This window comes from Plectrocnemia conspersa, unplaced genomic scaffold, assembly GCF_051122295.1.
Source record: "Plectrocnemia conspersa isolate PC_06_02 unplaced genomic scaffold, ASM5112229v1 ptg000008l, whole genome shotgun sequence".
Taxonomy (NCBI): Eukaryota; Metazoa; Arthropoda; class Insecta; order Trichoptera; family Polycentropodidae; genus Plectrocnemia; species Plectrocnemia conspersa.
Genome location: NW_028277172.1, coordinates 401830 through 421840, shown reverse-complemented (window position 1 = coordinate 421840; position 20011 = coordinate 401830). Strand labels below are relative to the sequence as shown.

At 27.1% G+C, this 20011-nt stretch overlaps 1 protein-coding gene across 1 annotated transcript in view; it reads right to left on the bottom strand.

Moving 5' to 3' along the window:
- Positions 1 to 20011, bottom strand: part of LOC148232638 (uncharacterized) — a 77044-nt gene that overhangs the window by 21658 nt on the left and 35375 nt on the right. Inside the window, exons 4-6 of the mRNA XM_088189850.1 lie at positions 16106 to 16311; positions 16004 to 16031; positions 10533 to 10617 (exon numbers count right to left, since the gene is read on the bottom strand). Coding sequence (XP_088045976.1) covers positions 10533 to 10617; positions 16004 to 16031; positions 16106 to 16311 — 319 coding nt within the window. The remainder of the gene's footprint in view (positions 1 to 10532; positions 10618 to 16003; positions 16032 to 16105; positions 16312 to 20011) is intronic.

Genomic DNA, 20011 nt, shown 5'->3' with positions numbered 1-20011 from the left:
GCCGTGAACGTACAGCGATATCAAATTTCCATATCTTACGAAAGTAAACGAAAAAAATCTTTTCGTTGACTTTTTTGCCGAAATTACAAGCCGCGGTCTGATAAGAGAGAAGAAAATTCTTGGCGATTTTCCTCGCGCGCCGATTATCTTTGCAAATGATATGAAGGAGAAAAAACGAAATAAGAATGTAACAAAACTCGTTACGTTGCGTGGCTCGGTAACAGCGCGTTATCAACAACGAAATGACGAACCGAAAAAACCAGGCTATATGGTAAATGAAAGCACGTAAAACAGACAATTGCTATTAGGCATCGTGGAAAATAATCAATAGTTATTGTAAAAAAAATATTATTTTAAGCAGCCGTTTATTTTTTAATCAGCAAAAATAGATTAAATCGTCAATTGCTGAAGGTACAATTATATTGCCAATTAGTTGAGGTCTGTTCGATAAAAAACCCACATGAAAATTATACAAAAAAAGGCTCTAGGTTAAATTTGCCATTAAAAATAAGTTAACATTAAAATACCTACATATAAAAACCACCAGAAAAATGCTCCTTAATAAAAAGATATTGTTTGCGTATTTATTCTACTATACTTATTGCTTATTTGAAGTACATATTCATTTTTCAAGCATTATTTTTAAGTAACATTAGTGAAGTCTTCAATTAATAATTAATTGTAAAAGTGAAAATTCTATTTATAAATTTATTTTTTATCGAAACTTTAAATCTACAGTGTAGTTTGGTGTCCATAATAAAGCAATAGCCATAATTTTTTTTAATAAATATAAAATATTTTCTATGAGCTTAAGAATACGTAAGAAAAGAGCCGTAGCTTTTGACGAATATCTAATATAGCGTTTTTTTTTAAATTTAAAAATATTTTAAAAATAATAGAATGGCTGGGACATGTTACTAAAAAAAAATTTTAATTACCAAAAAATAATTCATTATAAAATCACTACTTAAAATTTAAAAAAATAATGCAATTATATTACATTAAAAAATATTTCTAAAATTTTACCTTTTTATATCATTTAAAATTATTAAATAAATTATTGGCGGCAGAAGATATTAATAAAAGGACAAAAAAGCAATATATAGCATCTTTGTCTTTGAAATAAAACTTCTAAAATATATTTTAATTAAAACACCGATCATTATTAATGGGATACTATTTCCTGACCTTGTGCTCCGGGCGTGACTAATTAAATGGGATTTAATATTCCATGTGGTTGGGCTATTAAAATTGACAGTATTTATTATACTACATATTCATATGTGAACTTTCTTCCATTGACCTATATTTTACTTCCTCTTTTTTTTCGCAATATTTTCAATTTTTTTAAAAATAACGTAAACATCTATTACGTTAGTAAGACATAATTTTATAAGTACTGAAACTAGTTCTAGAAGTATTTTTAGCTGATTATCTTTAAACTAGTTTCAACAATATTTTCTTTGTATTCTACATGAGTTTCTGATTCGTGATTATTTTGTTTTAGCCTTAAACCGTTAGCAAAACTTAAATAAAAGTATGCATATGTCACAATTCATTAACTGTATTGTATTGTTATAAGAGAAATTTAAAAAATAATATAATACAAGATACTGACACAAAATATAAAACATAAATAGTGTGAGATTATTTTCCATTAATATTTATTAACAAAATTGTAGCTGATCAAACTTTATTCTTAATGATAAATCAAATCACTTAAAAACTTATCTTCTAAAATAAAAAAAAATCTATTAAAGATAATCTTGGGTGTAATACAATAATGTATAGTAATCGAGCCATAATCATGGCAATTGACACGAAAGGTTCAAAAGTGCTTCGTCATTACAATTGTGTACAAGGATTGACCATCCTTATGAATAACATATGTTAGGAGTATAATATTTGCACACAAATAATATGAATAACGCTTGAAAGGTTTTGGCGCCAGGGGCGTGCCAAAAGTAATAAATATATCATTAAAAATATATTAAAAAAAATTCCGTATATAGAAGTCGAAGCCTGTCTATTTTTCATCAACTATTATGATTTCTCAGTCTGCTATGCTAAAAAGATTAAAATTATTTAACCCTACTTATGCCAATTTTATTAATATAATTTAATATTTTTTTTATAATTTAATAATTTTTTTACCTGACTTTATGTGTTTAGATTTGTTTCATATCAAGTGGCTGATTTTTATTTAGTCGTAAACAGACTGTGATGATACAAAGACGTTCTTTAATAATAACAATATTTTTATTTTTTAAAGAGCGGCGTTCTCTTATTTTTTTAATATTAGTCGGACTTGATTTTTTCATTATTTAAATTCCAACGGATTATGGCATTGAAAAAATATTACCTTATCCTCTTTTTATACAAGTACTAACTAAAGCTAATTGCGGTGCAAGCCACAATACATATACATTTGGATTTAGTGAAGGTACTGCTAGGCAGAAAACTCTGCGACGTTGGTTTAGATTCTTTCAAAAAATCTTTATCTGCTGTTATTGAACAAAAATTAAAAAGCTAACTAAGCAACAACTATTCGGACACTTGCAACGGACTTATATATTTTTTACAATGGTTTCATGATATTTGAATACCGTAGGAAAGATAAAAAATAGACAAATAGACACCGCACGAAATGAGTGAAAGGAAAAAATACCAACGTTCCGAAATCTTTTTTTGCTAATTTTCAGAAACAATAGAAAACCATTTTTATGCACTACTTGCAATATGATATGAATTCTCTACAATAAGCAGAAGATATCATGGCAATAATTAGACATCAAAACCGAGTTTTTACCAGAAAAAAATATGGTAGAATTATATTTCTATAAATTTTAGTTTCTATAAATATTTTTGTGCAAAAGACCATTTTTATAAGAAACAGTTTTTGTCAAGAATTTCACTATAAGGAAATTTATTTATACAAAAAAAAGTTTTGGAAGTTGTTCAAGTCGTTGAAGACTTCTATATTATGGCTTTAATTATCGAGTACTACTTTTTGAAGAAAATTTATTTCTACTTCAGGATTAAAACTATAGTAAAAAAATGGAGTTTTATTTTTTACTATAAAAAACTTGTTTTTTACCATTATTAAAAGATGCCGAAAATAAATTAATTTTGAGTTTTTTCAAGATGTATTAATTTAGGGAATGGGATATATTTATATTTTTTTTAATAAATTGTAATCTAATATGCGTAAGCCCAATGCGTTACAACGGGGTAAATCTGCATCGACTGCATCAATTAGATATAATGAATATCTACAAGTAAATTCTAACTACCAGTCTAAAAGTCTGAAAACCAGTGACATCTATATTAATAATTATAAATTATGATGTATTATATAATTTTTAGCGAATATATATTCCTGAAACTGGGGGTTATTTTTTTATTATTTGGGGATTTTTTTTATAAAAATTTGAGTGCCGCTGCCCGGGCTCGAGCCCGTAACCTCAGAGTTATTAGTCTGAGATGTTACGAATTACGCTATTCCGTCCTTAATATTTTTTAAAATATAAGTTACTATATTATAGCTACTGTAGCTTAATAAAAATATTATATTTGTATGTATAATTTTATATAAAATAATATAAAATTAAATATATTTTAATAATTAATTTAAAGTGATTCTAAAATAAGATATGAAAAAAACTAACTAACGTATTAACATTTCATTAAGTAATTAAATGCGAACATTTAAGAAAGTTATTTAATAAAATAATAACACATTAATTGCATAAATTCTTTCATTTACATAAGATTATTTATGCTTAATTAAATTTAAACATGTTAAAAATGAGTTCATTGATTTTTAGGATTAAGTATATAAGAGCAGAATTGAAATGCGGAAAGATTATATTTATTTTGATACACGCAATCGATTCGATAACTCAAGCTCCTATATGAAAAAAAAAAACTAAATAATAAATAACTTTGATTGCGGTTTTAAAAATGTTTTGTGATATAAATAAATATATCAAAACGAGAATCTCAGACATTTTAGAGGCGATCTTAATTTTACAGCCAAAATAAAAATACACCTAGAAGAATGCTTTAAATTCCAGACCCAGGGGTGTGAGTATAAAATGGGTCTCTACGGAAATGTTGTATTTGTATAATGTACACATGTAGCATTGAAATTGTAAACTTAAAGATATGTTCATATGCTGTAACTAGTTTGTGATACAAATCGAAGCACACACAAAGTCAGACTCGCGTATATCATATAAATTAAATTTATTTAACTCATTAAAAGCACAACTTGAAATTGGGTTAGATTTAACTTTAACCGCCATATTCTTTATGAGCTACTTGGATCGAATATTAAATTAAATTATTAAATATTGTCACTTGTGATACATTAAAGTCAACTTATAGTCTTTGCTATAATTACTTTAAACTGTAAAATACGTAACTGAGCTTAAAGCTCTCAGATATTAATATCTTAATACAGGACAGTTTTTGTAAAGATGTTTTTAAATTTACAAGAAAAGTGTGTTTGATTTATGTCGCTGTAGAAATCTATGTATAAAATGTATTTATACTGATACCAATATTGACACAAATGAGTTTTATAAGCTCAGCTTTGTTTTTTATAAGTATTTTACGCATCATGAGCGTTCGTGCCAATGTTGATTGTGCCAATCGTATTTATGTTACATTTTTTATAAAAGTTGTTTGTTTCAGAGTTTTTTTTATAACCCAACCAAAATGTAAATGAAACTCGAGAGCGACGAAAGTTTATCGGGTTTATGCATGAGCTATACAAATATCACAAGTTAAATGAGAAATTTTCGATTGAAATTTTCGAAATTGTTCATGGAAATCGCTTTGATGTATATTTATAAGGTCTGTGTGTTTTTTTTCCTATCCAAAGCGGTATGTAAAGTAGCCGAAGGGCCGTTTGAAAATTAATCGCTGTAAAGTAAAGTATTATTCTGGTCCATTATTTGAACGTTTTTAAAAGCTCTAAAAATAAATATGTTTACAGTGAATTTATTAAAATTAATGTTTTATAATTACAATTACATACAAGAGCAACTTAATCCGTCATTAAAAAAACACGACTCGAAACAAAAGTAATCAATTTGTTGAGTAATTTCATCACGTAGCTCATTACAATAAGGTTTATTTGATTAATTCGATACAAGGGATGCGAAGTTTGTATTGGTCACGTTTGCGTAAGGGGTGAACCGTAAACGTATTTACGTCTCACATATATTATCTGCTTTCGCTTTATCTTACGTGTCATAACACATTTACCATACAATGTGAGCATATACAATTTATTATATTATTAGTATATATGATACAAACATGATGGTTTGAATATTAAAAAAAAATAATAGATGCGGGAATTAAAGTAGATTTTGAGAAGGCCTTCGACAAGGTTTGTCATGGGTTATGAATGAAAACATTGTCATATTTAAGCGATCGTAGTTTGTAACATGGTGGCTGATTTTCGAAAGACGGTTTCTTAACCATTTGAGTGCCAAGGAGCGCGATCGCGTTGAGCGGTTACATATTCCGTCAGTATCTATTGACAGTTTCCGCATGCAACATATATTTTAAGTTAAAAATATATTTAGCTACTGATATATATATTGCTTTTTACTTCAATTTGAATTTAAAATAGTAGAAATAAATACTTAAAATGGACGTTTTTTTAATTTACCATAGATAACAAAATGAGTTCAATGACTGAAACATTTGAAAATGAAAATTTTGCGAGTAATGCTGATAGTAATATGTAATATGAATCCAAAGATAGTTTCATTGCTACTATTCGAAGCAAACCCCGAGCTTGTAACCACATCAAAGAAATTGACACAAAAACTTCTGTGTTCAATGAAGTACAGAAGAATTTCAATACATATCATCAGCCTTTATTTTTTAAAACGCCCAATTAACACACTAATCGAAATGCAAATCAATTTTTATTATAATAAATACATGGAAGATTTAAATGTATCTGAAAAAATGGAAAATGTAACCTTCAAAATTTTTCCTCGTATGATCCTAAATGCTTATATCATTTATAAAATTAACGTGGGTAGTAAATTTTACGTCTTTAATCTACACTAAGTATAATTGAAAAAATGAGCAGAAATAGTTACAAATAAAAAATCAACTACAAATGCTACTCCAACATAATTAAGGGGTTGGGAAAATTCTTCTTAAAATAAATAGCATATAAAAAAGATCAAAACTTATTTGTGTCAGATGTAAAAAAAGGTGTAAAGAATATGTGTAGGCAATCATAAATGTGAAGAATAGTAAAATAAACTTTATTTTTTTGTGACATCAATTTTATATTTTTATTTACAACAATTTTTTTGCATAACGTCTAAGAAATAATAAGAAAAATTTTAATATATTAAAGAAAGATGTAAAATTTATTGTTCAATTTGGTTTATTTATTACTAAAAACCATATATTATTTTTGAATATTTTTTTAATATACTAAATAATTAATTTAAAGTTTTTCCATGTATCTAAATTTAACAAATGTTATGTTTTTTTATAGTGTATTAAACAAATATTACGATTGTTTCTCATATAAAAAAGTTGTTGATTTTTTTTATATCACTCTTTTAAGTTAAGAAAGCAATTTTTACATAGTATGAAAAAAATGTATGGCATTCAAATGGTTAAGAGTCTAAACATCTGCCCTTTACGTTATATTTAATGACATAAATACGGCAGTTAGAAATTTTTTTTTCTGTATGCAAAAAAAACGCATTCGATCTTTTGTGGACTTCTCTCTACAAAGTGATTTAAATTATTTATGGAGATGGATTTCTTTTTTTTGTTAACAACGTTTTTGCCATCAGATTATTCTTTCTATCTAAAGATCTCTAAATTATTTTTGAGAGAAAGGGTAGATTCTCTCTACACGTAAACGACGTATGTAATAAATCTATCAAGACATTTCAATTTAACGATCCGTCAGTTATTCGCGTCATTTATGACACTTTATTTTGCAGAATTTTTGAATCAAGCTTTTTAATTTAAAGCACCTGAATAACCAAATACTTAAACCTGATCAAAAAATTTAGAAAAGGTTCTTGTGATAGTTTTATAAGAGGATTTTTGGTTATTATTGGTTCTTTTAGAAGCGTTGGAATACGATTTGCTGAACATTAGCCGAAAGTAATATGTCACTAAGTATTTCTTTATATAATAAATATACTTAAAGAAATAAAGATATATAAAGTAAGTGGCATAAAAAAATATTTTAATCATAACGACATATTTTTAAACAAAATTTTCGTACAAATTTAGCTATATTATAAAAAAAAATATTTTGTAAATAAAAAAATTAGAATATAAATATGTTACTTTAATTAAATGCATATAATTTACTATTTTTAAAAACATTTCAAATACGTTTTTAAATTTGAAGAAGTTCAATCAATTATAAATTTGATCAATGACTAGTTAGAAAAAAAAATATGTATAAAAAGTCAAAGTAATTTAACATAAGAGCGGATCAAAGTTAGCAAACAGTTGCTTAAAAAAATATATCACATTTTAATCACACATTTTGAGAATCTGTTAAGCGCGTTGGCTTTGACGCAATCTGTTTTTATTCGCGCCGATTTAAGAATCTGATAATTCAGTTTTTATAAAATGATCCATATATAAATGTCAGGCTTTAATATATATTATAATACATATATACTCCGAATTCCGCCTTTATAGAATAATAAATGAGCTACGGAATAACGTAATTATGTCACGTGAAATGGTAGCGTTTAACAGTCAACGTCGGATAATAACGCGAAGAATAATTGTTTAGGGTCGAAAACTTTGACAGATTAAGAAGGAAATTTATTATCCGTTGTTATTGTGTTATTATGTATTATGATAGTCAATCAAGTAAACACTGGAACATTTTCATTATCTGTGAAAATTACTATAATACCATGATTGATAATATAAATTTAATGTGATACATAAACATGCCATTATTTATTATAAAACAATTTGCTTACATAAAAAAGCTATTTCTATACTTTGATAATCGCATTAAAAAAATATAATATAAAATTTTGCGTTCATTAATATTTAGCAATAGAATAATATTTTTTAATAAATTAATTACATTTTTAATGCATAATGAAATTTTTTTTTTCTTATTCAGTATGATACTCAGATATGTCACTACATAATACATACATATATGACGGATTAAATAAAGTTTATCAGATTCATTTTATTGTTTCGTAAGCAAACTAGTTTGACTCTTTTCAGTGTTGTTGATTTATAACAGACTAAAAAAAACTTTAATTTTTATTCTATAAATATAAAAACATCCGGAAAATCCCCATATATTAATATTTCATAATAAAAGAGCATTTTTGATCCTGTTCCACTTTCACCCCGGAACAAATTCTACATCCTTGGCTTTACTACGTTTTTTTTATTATATGGAAATTTTTTCTACTACACGCACTAGATAATAAAATTTTATTGGTTCGGACATATTCGAATAAGCAGGTTATGTGCATATAAAAAGAACGGTAATCCATCATTCGGATGGCAATCGTAATTCTGTTTATATTTATTTATGTGTGTATCGGGGGACTGGCTTATGTACATCTGTTGCGTTATAAACGAACCCGTATGGGATCATTACTTTATCCCTATATAATTTTAACAAAGTCTCTTTTGCCATTTTCCTCATTTTTTTGCCTCGAACGAACGTGGAAAAAAATCTCCGTAAAAAGAGACTTGACGCAAATAATATTGTAACTGGATAAAATATTTTTTATTTAAAAATGAATTTTATGACATTCCTATCGTTATTTGGACTATTCTAAGACATAAAAATATTTGGCAGTAAAGATAGCTATTTATTGAGCTATAAAATATATGTAATAGCTTATCAAAAATACATTAACGGTGTAATGACTGTGGTTTTTAATTTATTTTAATTAAATAACAAGTAATCCAATTGCAACACTATGGTAAAAAAATAATATTATATGTAGTATTATTTCAATACAGAAAGAAAGAAAATAAAAATTGATTAAATATTAAAATTAAATTATACAAACCGGACCGGTTCATTAGGAGCCGGATGGGGATAGCCATAAACGATTCGGCTAGTGCTGACGCTCTGGCCTGAACGGCCAGCAAAAAGGACGCGAATGAACATAATAAATAAAATATTTATGAGAAAATATATTTTTGAAGTCGCATCCCGAATATTGAGTAGCATATTTTATGGATAGCCAATGAATAAAATTATTTATTAAGACCAATAAAAATAAATAATTTAATTAAAAAAATTATACAATATAAAACGGTACTTTGTGCCACGTCTTTCTTATTTATTTTTTGTATTGTACTAAAGAATCTCAAAGTTTTCGTTTCATTTCACACCCAAAATGTCGATGTTCATTCACACGAAGTATTAGATTGAGGCACACTCTTTGAGGATTTTCCGCTTACTGTAAACTGGAAAAGTTTAAACGTGGGAACTTTAGCACTCTTTTTGTATCGTATTATTCAAGAGAAACGTATCTTAAACCTATTCAACCAAGTTGAATCGGTGAATATTAATTAAATTAATAAAATCAGTACCTGAATAAAAAATATTATTTTAGCTATAAAATATCTAAAAATATATATTTATGATATATACAAAAATCCGCGATAATCTTTTGTGTTTAATTATTTTTAAAGCTTTGTGAAAATTAAATTACGCGTTAAATTTGTAAGCTTTAAATTGTGTTTGATAAAAAAAATGTAATTTTACGTTCAATTGAAGAATTGGATTTTTTTAATTATATTTTCACGCAATATAAAAGTAGCCTAGGGCATTCATTTATTATATTTTTTCAGCTCCATTTATTGATTTTCAGTTTATAACAATTTTTTAATTGAGAGGAGCAATTTAATCTTAATAATTATAATCAGGCATTCAAAAATAAATAGTAACACTATATAAAACTCCTTTTAAATGCACCATTTATAGAATTTCAGCAGCTTTTAAATTGTTTGCAAATAATTTTATTGTCGAAAAAAAATAATCTACATTTTTTTAAAAACCAAAAATAAATATTTGGTATTTAATTGAACTTAAAATTTTATACAAGAAAAAAAAATTTGGGACATTTATTTTATTTACTGATAAAAAATATTTTTTCAAACAAGATTCTAAGCGGACGTTTCACTTTAAATTTACACTAAATCCTCAAGCGCGATGGTTACGGTTTAACATTGTATCTAAACAATGGTGGAGGTTTAATCTTAATCTCTCGCCGTGTAACGCCGCACAGCGGACAATCAAACAAAAATAAAGACATGATACAATAGTGTGTACAATTGTCTCGAATCCAAAGATAATATTTTCCCTCAAGCTGACCGGTATCGAAAAAGGAAACACTTTCGATCTAGTCGGTCACGCAGCTTCCGTTCGAATGTTAGAGAGTAGAGAGATACGATTGAACGATTCGTGATTTTTGGAATTTCGTTTAGTTTTTTTTTGTAAAAATTAGGGCAATACTCACGTCTCACTCGAACCATGGGTCTCTTGAAGGCAGTCCTCAGGTGCGGTAAAGTCATCACCAGTTCTATGTGAGGCGGTGGGGGTAGCTGAAAAAATATATATGTTTTATTAAAATTTGATTGTTATATTTTAATGTCATATACATGTTGGATTTAAATATCAAACATTAATAACTTGTTAAAATCAATTTGTAAGTAAGTTCAAGGGATAGACACGAGGTTAAAAACAGCTAATGAACAAACGCGCGGTTAGAATCGGCGCTATCTTATTCCAACTGCATAAAAAATATTTAAATGACACTCTAAATTTTGCTGTCATTGAAATCTGACATATCTTGAACATTGCTTTTAACAGTAAAGCAAATTTCTTTTGTTTTTTTACATCAATCATAGATTTTCGCTTTGCTGGATTTCAATTATAACTATATATTAAATACAGGGTAGAGATATTTCTTAAATAGCACTAATCAATTTAATAAATTTAATTTGTTAATAAAAACATTTTCTTTTTAAAATGGCTCTACTAATCATAATATAAAATATTTATTACATAAATTTATAACATAAAAAACTTTTTGTAATAATGTAAGATATTTCTGCAAAAATAATAGTGCAATAATAAAATTTGAATAATTATAAAAAGCACAAAATAAGATGTTTTTTTTTAAATTTATTTTAATAAACACAAAACTTAATAATTAATGATCTTTAGATTTTTTAAAATCAATTAAAGATGATATTAATATTTTTAATTGTTATTATTAGCGACATCGGCAATCGCCGTTTAGATGAAGCGCAAAATGAAAACACCCAGGAATAAAAATGTCACAGAGTTAAAAACGTAAACAAAGGACGTTTACGAGACATATCAGAAAGCGATTCAATTTTTTATAGCCATAAACGTGATATATTTTTATATCCGTTTGTGAAACCGGAACAGTGTAAATAGTTTTTCATATTTTTTTTTTTATTAAATGTGGTATTAAATGTCAGTAAAAAAATTGTAACGTCTATTTAATTTAATTTATATTTATATTTTTGTGTAAATGTCTAATAGTAAGGCAGTTAATGGAGTAATATTTTAATAAAATTTAGTCAGCGAAAATAATAGGTACTATTAAAAAATAATCTTTACACTAATGTAAAAGTACGATTTCTCTGGTTATTTAGAATTTCTCGTATATCAGAACAACGTCAGACATTTAAAATTTCATAACGTGAAGGTCAAAGTTCACTGTAATCTAAGCAGGGTATAAGGTGTAACACGATTCAGCACTATTAAATTACAAAATCATATACCCAGCATATACTAGTATATTATTCCAAATTATTCATTAGCTCGAATTAATAGCACACACTCGGATTTAACAAACTGGTTTCAACGCATTGTTAGAGACGCTTAACTGTCGGTGTGGGACTTTACTTGGAAATGTTACTAATGTTAAAAGCCTATATATAATATTATATAACATTAAATTATATAAAGCGTGACATGTAAAGTATTTTATTTTTTATTATTATACATACTATGTTTTAAAATTTAAAGTTGTCGTTTAAAAATAATTAAAGTTAAGTAACGCAAAATTTAGTAAATAATCTATTAGTATTATATAACGGTGGCAGATAGTTCAAGGTTTAATAAATAAAATTACCAGTGAAATCGTATAAAAGTATTTTTCTACAATAGTGTGTCGTTGAGTTGTTTTTCTGGAAGCTGAATTTTTTAATGATAAAGCGATATTTTACAGAAAATTTTGCTTATTTATGAGGTTTGTAAATTAAATGCACCTTTACATTTTTTTTAAATGGTGAAAAAACCCACAAAATATAATCATTTGTTTTTATATTTTGTGGGTTTTTTTCTAAATATTTAATGATATTTCTAGGGAGATGTTTAATCTATTTATTATCTAATTCATAAATACATTCATAAGCATAAAAATCAGAAATATTTTGTGCATTAGAAGGGCTATTTTTTATGTTTTTTTTTTAATGAAAATAATTTAGTGTTCTAGCTAAGTTCTAGGGTTTATTTATTAATTCATATACTATTTTGCCGACTAATTTCAATTTGTCAAAAATATACAGATGCGAAAAATAAACAGATTAGTCCTTAGTGATTAAGACAACGATCTTGACTGATACATTGACATTTAAGGCAGGAATGTGTTTATTACTTGAACTGTTTATTTTCATTTCAATCGACTTAAAGTTATAATGTCCTTTTTAAATAAATAGCTTAAATCGATAGTCACTCAATATGCCCTTTTATATATATACTGAACTTTTTTCATTGTCAATTTGATGTCATGATGATTTTCAGAATATATAACTTTTATATATCAGATAAAACAATCATTGTTCATGATGTAGTATAGACATTTTTAGTAAAATGATCCAAGATAATTTTATAGATCCATAGGGAATTCCCTTTGTCTTCAATATGCTTAATGTTAATTAAATCCTACATTCGTTGATGTAATTAAATATTACAAAATTTTGCTTTTACACAGTTCAAGTGTAAAGTATCAAAAATAAATTAACCCAAGTTGAAATTTAATATATCAATTTTTTTGTTGTCAGACAAAGACGATTTTTCTCTCTGACTATTTATTAAAACTTGAAAGAAAAATGAGACGATTCAAAGTCTAGAAAAGAAAATAGGATCTTAAAGTGTCTAAAAAAGAGTCGAGTAACTAGATTATTTATAATTGTATCCATTAAATATCATTAAGATGGGGTAGGTATACGTTTCACTAGAATTTCTTTGCGCCTCGCTCAGAATACGTTATAAATTCTAATTGGATTAAGTCGGCCATTAAGGGCGTTTTATACACATAATAGTGTGCCGGGGCGATGAGCGTGCTGCCATGATTAAAGGGGCGCTGGAATGGAGATATGGAGAAAATTAGATACTCTAAAAGGACGTGCGGATGCGTGCAGTATGAGTATTATACACATGGAGAATAATATGGGATGGAGGCAAAAGGTCTCCAACGAGCGGCCACTAATTCGACCCAATTATTATTTAGTGAAAAAATAATAAAAAAACGTGTGTGGGCCGCTTTTGTGTTTATTTTTGTATGCCAGAATTGGTGAAGGGAGCAGATTTTAATTAGAGACAATCACTAAAAGAAAAGTAATGTGATGACAGTTTCCCGTAGTTCTAGCTTTCATAAAATATATAACGGAGCTCGATAATATATTAAAATATATTCGTAAGGTTATAAGGAAGCAGAAAATACAGTCTAAATTATGAGTAAATATTTTAAAAAAATAGTAAAAAGTAGAAAGCCTATTTATAATAATATATTTAAAAATATAAGAACATTACGTGTTTTATTTAAGTTTGCGTTAAATACTTGTAGGGGTTCCACCTGGACTTCAAGCTTAAATTTAATGAACATATTTTGTGCTTCGATGTAAAGAGCTTGCTGCAAATGTGGCCCTAAGACCGATACTTAAAAAAATTAACAAGTTCTTTATTTGTTAATAAATTTTCATAATTTGTGCCAATCGACTCATAACACTAACATTGTTTCGAAGAAAAAAACTTTTTTTCTTAATTTTAATTTTTTTAACATTATAATAAGGGTATACAAAAGCTCTATTCTGGTTCAAAAATTCAAGTCAATATCTTTAAAAGGAACGAAATACCAGCGTTAACTATATGCCAAGTCGCATAAAAGCTCGTATGGGGGTCTGGTCAATTTACCATAAATCTTGTTTTTAAGAAAAATATATTTTATTTTTTATTTTTTTTAAATGCAAATTAAGTTTCTAAACACTTTTTGCATATAACATTTTACAGTAGTATTTGTTTTTGCAAAATTATGACACTTATAATTTTTAAACTGGCTGCCATTTTGTAAAAAAAAAATATATTATTTTTTCATACAGAATTTATAAAGGGTGCTCAATAGTTCTATACAATACTAAAAATTGAGTTATAAATCTTTAAAACCAAGCAATTAAGAGTGTTAACTCTTCTGCAAGTCTCAAAATGGCTCGTATGGGGGTCCGATCGATCTTGTTTTGAAGCAAAAAACTATTTTTTTTTATATTTTATATAGATTAAGTTTAGGCTTATAAACGTTTCACATGTAGCGATCTTTTCGTTAAAATTTAAAACTACTGAGTTACGAGTGTTTAAGTTTTTAGACTTGTCGCCATTTTGCAAAAAATTGACACATTATATTTTGCTAGCGAACATATACAGAGTGCTTAAAATTACTATCTAAGCCTAGACTATTAGACTAATTATTTATAGAAGAAAAGTTGACAAAAACCTCTTTGCGGCTCTGTTATTTTTAAGTTTTTAGAAATAGTTAACAATTTTCACACCAATTTCAGCGAGTAATCTAAAAATATTTTAAATACAATTTTAACTTATAAAAAATTACTAGTTTTTACAATTAGATTAATGGATGTACTCGCATAAAATGGTTTATATGGCATTTTTGTTTCAATGTAGAGTGCCAATGACACTTTTGGCGCCGGGGACTTGCAGGTGTCGCAGTAGTAAACACCTGAATTCAGATCATTAAACTTTTTGGACGGTTCATTTCTTAATATATTTTAGCTAGCTTATGCTTATACCTAAACGATAAGTTATTAAAGTTGTATTTGCCAAGACCAATGATATAGGTGCTATTTATATTTCTGATTTTTAAACTTTTGTATAAATTAAGTGTCTGTTTATGGCAAAAGTAAAAAAAGATAAGCTTTCACTACGCAAGTGAAGTTCTTTGACGTAAGTTCTAGGACGGGCATTTAAGAATTTGTTTTGCAATGTGCTTATTTTGCGGAAGGAGCTATGGGATATGCTGATTCGTCAGCTAGTGTAGGGTGCTTACCTACTTTTAGGATTGGAAATACATTGCCTCATTTCCAAGAATGACTGATACTTAATAGAAAGAACGCACTAACTATAAAAAATAATATTTTAATCTATAAACAATTAATTAAACACATTAAAACATATGCTTGCCCGATGTGGAGTAAAACAATAATACCATTTTTTTAACTGCGAATCATTCAAAATAAATATATTTTAAATTAATACATAGTACACATAGTGATACTAATTTAAAAAAATGCATACTAGTCTTTAAATAACAAAAATTAAGAGACACTGTCATTTTCATACCAGAAAATATTATAAAAATATTTTGCAGAACCACACTAACCCACTAATATCGTGTAACGGTGACTTATATTTAAATACAAGCACAAAATGTCAAAGCACATATTGCATGAATAATAAATGAGAATATTCAAACTGAATTTCTGATTTAAAACATTTTCCTATATTGCAATCTTAACAGCTTAACGACCATAGTAATAGTTAAATTTTTAATATTAATTTATATTCTAGTTTCATAATTTATAGATGTAAAGAGATGTTCTAAAAATAATGTATGTAATACAAAGTAAGCAATTATAGATAATTTATAAATTAAAATAACCTTACCGTTTTTGATATCGCCATCATCCAGTCTCTAATGTAGCATTAAAATAATTAAAATATTAGCAATTTTTTTTTATATATATTTATATAAATATAAACACTCACCTCATCTCACACTCCGACTTTGCCAACATCCACACCACATTTGTCGCGTTTTTCCTTGACCCAACAGCCATCAATTGAGATAGGGTTGTTCCTGCAGGTAAAGGCGGTCTTTTTGGCACCTGCCCCGTCCACCATCCTATCGCCAGCATGTCTGGAGATTCTTTCACTAAATACTTTTGAGTTGCTAACCTTTTACCCGAAGAGTCCTGCAACGGAAGTTTCAAGTCACAATATATATATATATGTAGCCTTTTATAAAAATACAGAGCAAGGTACAAATACTGCTACAAAACTATTTACTTATATTAAGAGAATCGAAATTTGTTTTCATATTAAAAGCTCACTAAACTCAGTTTGCAATATATATTTAATATATATTTAAAACAATGTATTTGGTGAGCCTGAAAATGAATTTCTTAATTACAAAGTATAGCGAATATTTTTTGCACCCAACGCGCGCAGTTATTATTATTTATATTTGTAGTAATATTTGTACCTTTTAAAAATAAGATTTTAAATTTTTCTCAGAAACGAAATACTTCATTATTAAATAAGATTTTTTTGCAAACAGCGAGCGTCAAGTGTGAGTATTTTGAGAAAATTTACTACGAGTTCGTGAAGTATAGCGTTACGAAGATAATATGATTTTAAAATACATTATAAAAGTAAATTAAATATAAAAATCGCGGAAATGCTCTTGAGTGCCGCTCCGTATATTTTTAATGCTCAAACATTTTTTATACAATGCGATGAATAAAAATACATAATGGATTACAACAAACATAACAATACGCATTCTGCTTCATTAATTTATATTGTAAACAGTCAGTTGAAAAAAAAATAATGTACTTTATTTAGTTGTGGATGACACTGCTTAGTGATCGTATCTTCAAAAGGTCGTAACTTGAAAGTATGTAAATCTGACGACGGCTGTAATGTAAATTAACCAAAAATCGTTTTGTTAAAAATCCTCATATATTTTCACAAAAATAAATTAATACTAATAAACAATTAGAAAGGTATGTGTATGTATAAGATGTAAGTAAATAGGGTGAATCAATTAAAATATAATTATTTTTTAAGTTTTCAATGGACACATTGTTGTAAGAATCACAAGAAGACATATATACTGCAACATGAGTTAAGTGCATATAAATTAATAAACAAAGCTTTGAAATTGGACACTTCTATAATATTTTCTATATTATATAAATTATTTATATTCAATTTGAATGTCATAGCTCAAACCTATATTTTTTTATGACAATATTCTTCAAGAACCATACTTCTTCAATATATTAATATATATATATATATATATATATATATATATATATATATATATATATATATATATATATATATATATATATATATATATATATATATATATATATATATATATATATATATATATATTTGCTATTTGCCTTTTTATAGTGTTATTTACTCTTTACAGGCTACACAGTTACACTGTTAAAGTATACTAGATGACAGTAGCTTGTTTTAAGAATTATAAAAAAAATGTTTAAAAAATTGTTAAAATGGGTTATGCCATAAAGTAATAATGCTTGAATAAAACGTGGAATAGAGATTGTGTTACCAAATACTAGCGCAAACATGGCACACATGTTGGGTCATCGAACTTTATAGTGGTAATATGGAAGATTGTTTAATGCTTGCACTACACTCTCTGGAAGTTGTCCGAACCGAAGTTCAACTGAAGTCCGCCGAGGTCACCGACATCCGAGTAGCGGCCACACTGTCACAAATTTCATATGCCGCGCGATCGAAAAATGCGCCAAATAATCGCAATTTTTAAATTGTCATTTTATTAAAATTACGCTACTGATAATTATAAAAGTTTGTATGGGCACTCACCAATACAATATCAGTTAAAACTTTTCGGTCGTAAATATTCAATTTAAGCAAAATCTTTGTCGGCTTTTGCAAAATGCCATAAGGCATAAAAATGATACTTCAGAATACAAACACCACATTTGTGACTATCCTAGAATTTGTCGCCATCGATTCTAAATAAGAATTCGTTATGGTGTGACATTTATATAAACCGATCTAGGAATATAGATAAGGATATTCGAAACGATTTTTTTTACCAAAATCAAGTACCACTAATTATTTTAAATTATTTAATTTTATATGAAAAAAATATAATAACGATATCTGTTAGAAGAATATACTATCAAAAATATAATTAATCCCTTTTGGTATCCTAAAATATTGAAAGATGTCAGTAAGAGTCTGTTGAAGTCCCCGATAAGCATGTGGTGTTATAACTTGACCACGTGACTACGATGCAGCGCTCGACGTGCGTGTTAACCATAGGACGCTTACGCGCATACTGAAATTGAACCGAGCTACTGATTCTATCTCAGTTTGCGAAAAACCATATCATTATCTCTCTCACTGTTTCATTAACACGCGAGAGAGCGAAAGGGGAAGTATCTAACAGCTCCGACTTTGGTTTCTTGGACTTTAGTCCGTTTGTCGACAATGTTAGGAAGCGCTTGAAGCTGGCCAAGTCAACTGAATTATCCCCAATTTACTTCCTGTTATTGGTAACCTCGGACAACTTCCGAGAGATTTTAGACCGAATTAGACCGAAGTAACCCACTATATCCTCAGTCCTTGCTCAACCTTGGCTAACTTTCAGAGACTGTAGTGCAGGCTTAACACTTTCATATATATTATAGTATCTTAACTTTAAAGCAAAATACTCTTTAGCTATGAGCTCTGATATCATGAAATTTATGTCTGTAATTGATAGGTAAAAACTTATAAGTTGAGTTTGCAGCTTTATTTATATCATATTAAATAAAACTTTTTTATTATCTATATAGCTATTAAAAACATGACGTTATATTAAGTAACATATTGCAAAGCATAGCGTAAAAAATAAAAGTAATGATATCAAAACCTCGAGTGGAATCAGGTGGTTAAGTACTACACTTAATAATGTCAGAGGAGAATTATTCATGTGTAAGAAAGAGTCATTAATAATATTTAAGAAAGAGATGGCAATATTTGGGTTACACCAATTGTTTCTTTTTGATAATTACTCGAGAAAAATGTAAAATCAAAAATTCTTATTTTTTGAGTCAATTTGGTAAAAAAATATTTTTGTGCGAATATTTTTAAATGTTTTAAAAACGTTGCATATTTTTTTACCAAATTTATAGAGCATATTTGGTAAAAAAATTGTACAAATGAATTTAAATGTTTTATAAACGGATATTTTTTTACCGACTTTTTGATGAGTATCGGTGCACCAAAAAATAGTTAAAAAATGTAGCAAAAGCAAATCAAATACATGATATTTTCAATGCTTTCTACTGACTGTGATTTCTGAACAGATACTAATTTAGTGTATTATGTATTTAAAAGGGTTAAAACTATAATGTAAAAATGGTAAGTAATATCTAAAATCAATGTGATTTATTTAAATGTGGTAGTAAAAGCATTATTAAAAATATATATAATATAGATGAATTTTTCAGTTAGTAATTCAATCTTTTACGTGTTTTTTTGTATGTACATAAATACCTATATATGACATATATTAAATAGTCCTAATAATCCCTTCTTTAATAACACAGAAAGACATTTAAATATAGCATTTATATTATTTTATTGAGATATCAAAATATTTTATTAAATCCGAGAGAACAAATATTATTATGAAACACATTTAATATAATATACATATTTCATGATATAGTATATTATTAATTTCAGAATAAATCCCATATCAATGATTTTGAATGAATAAAAGAGCTACTTCTCTATATTCGATATATAATTATTTCCGAAAAATGCCTAGTTTATATGTATCACTTTCATCGACATATAAAACTTATTATACATAATATATAAAAGCTAACAGGC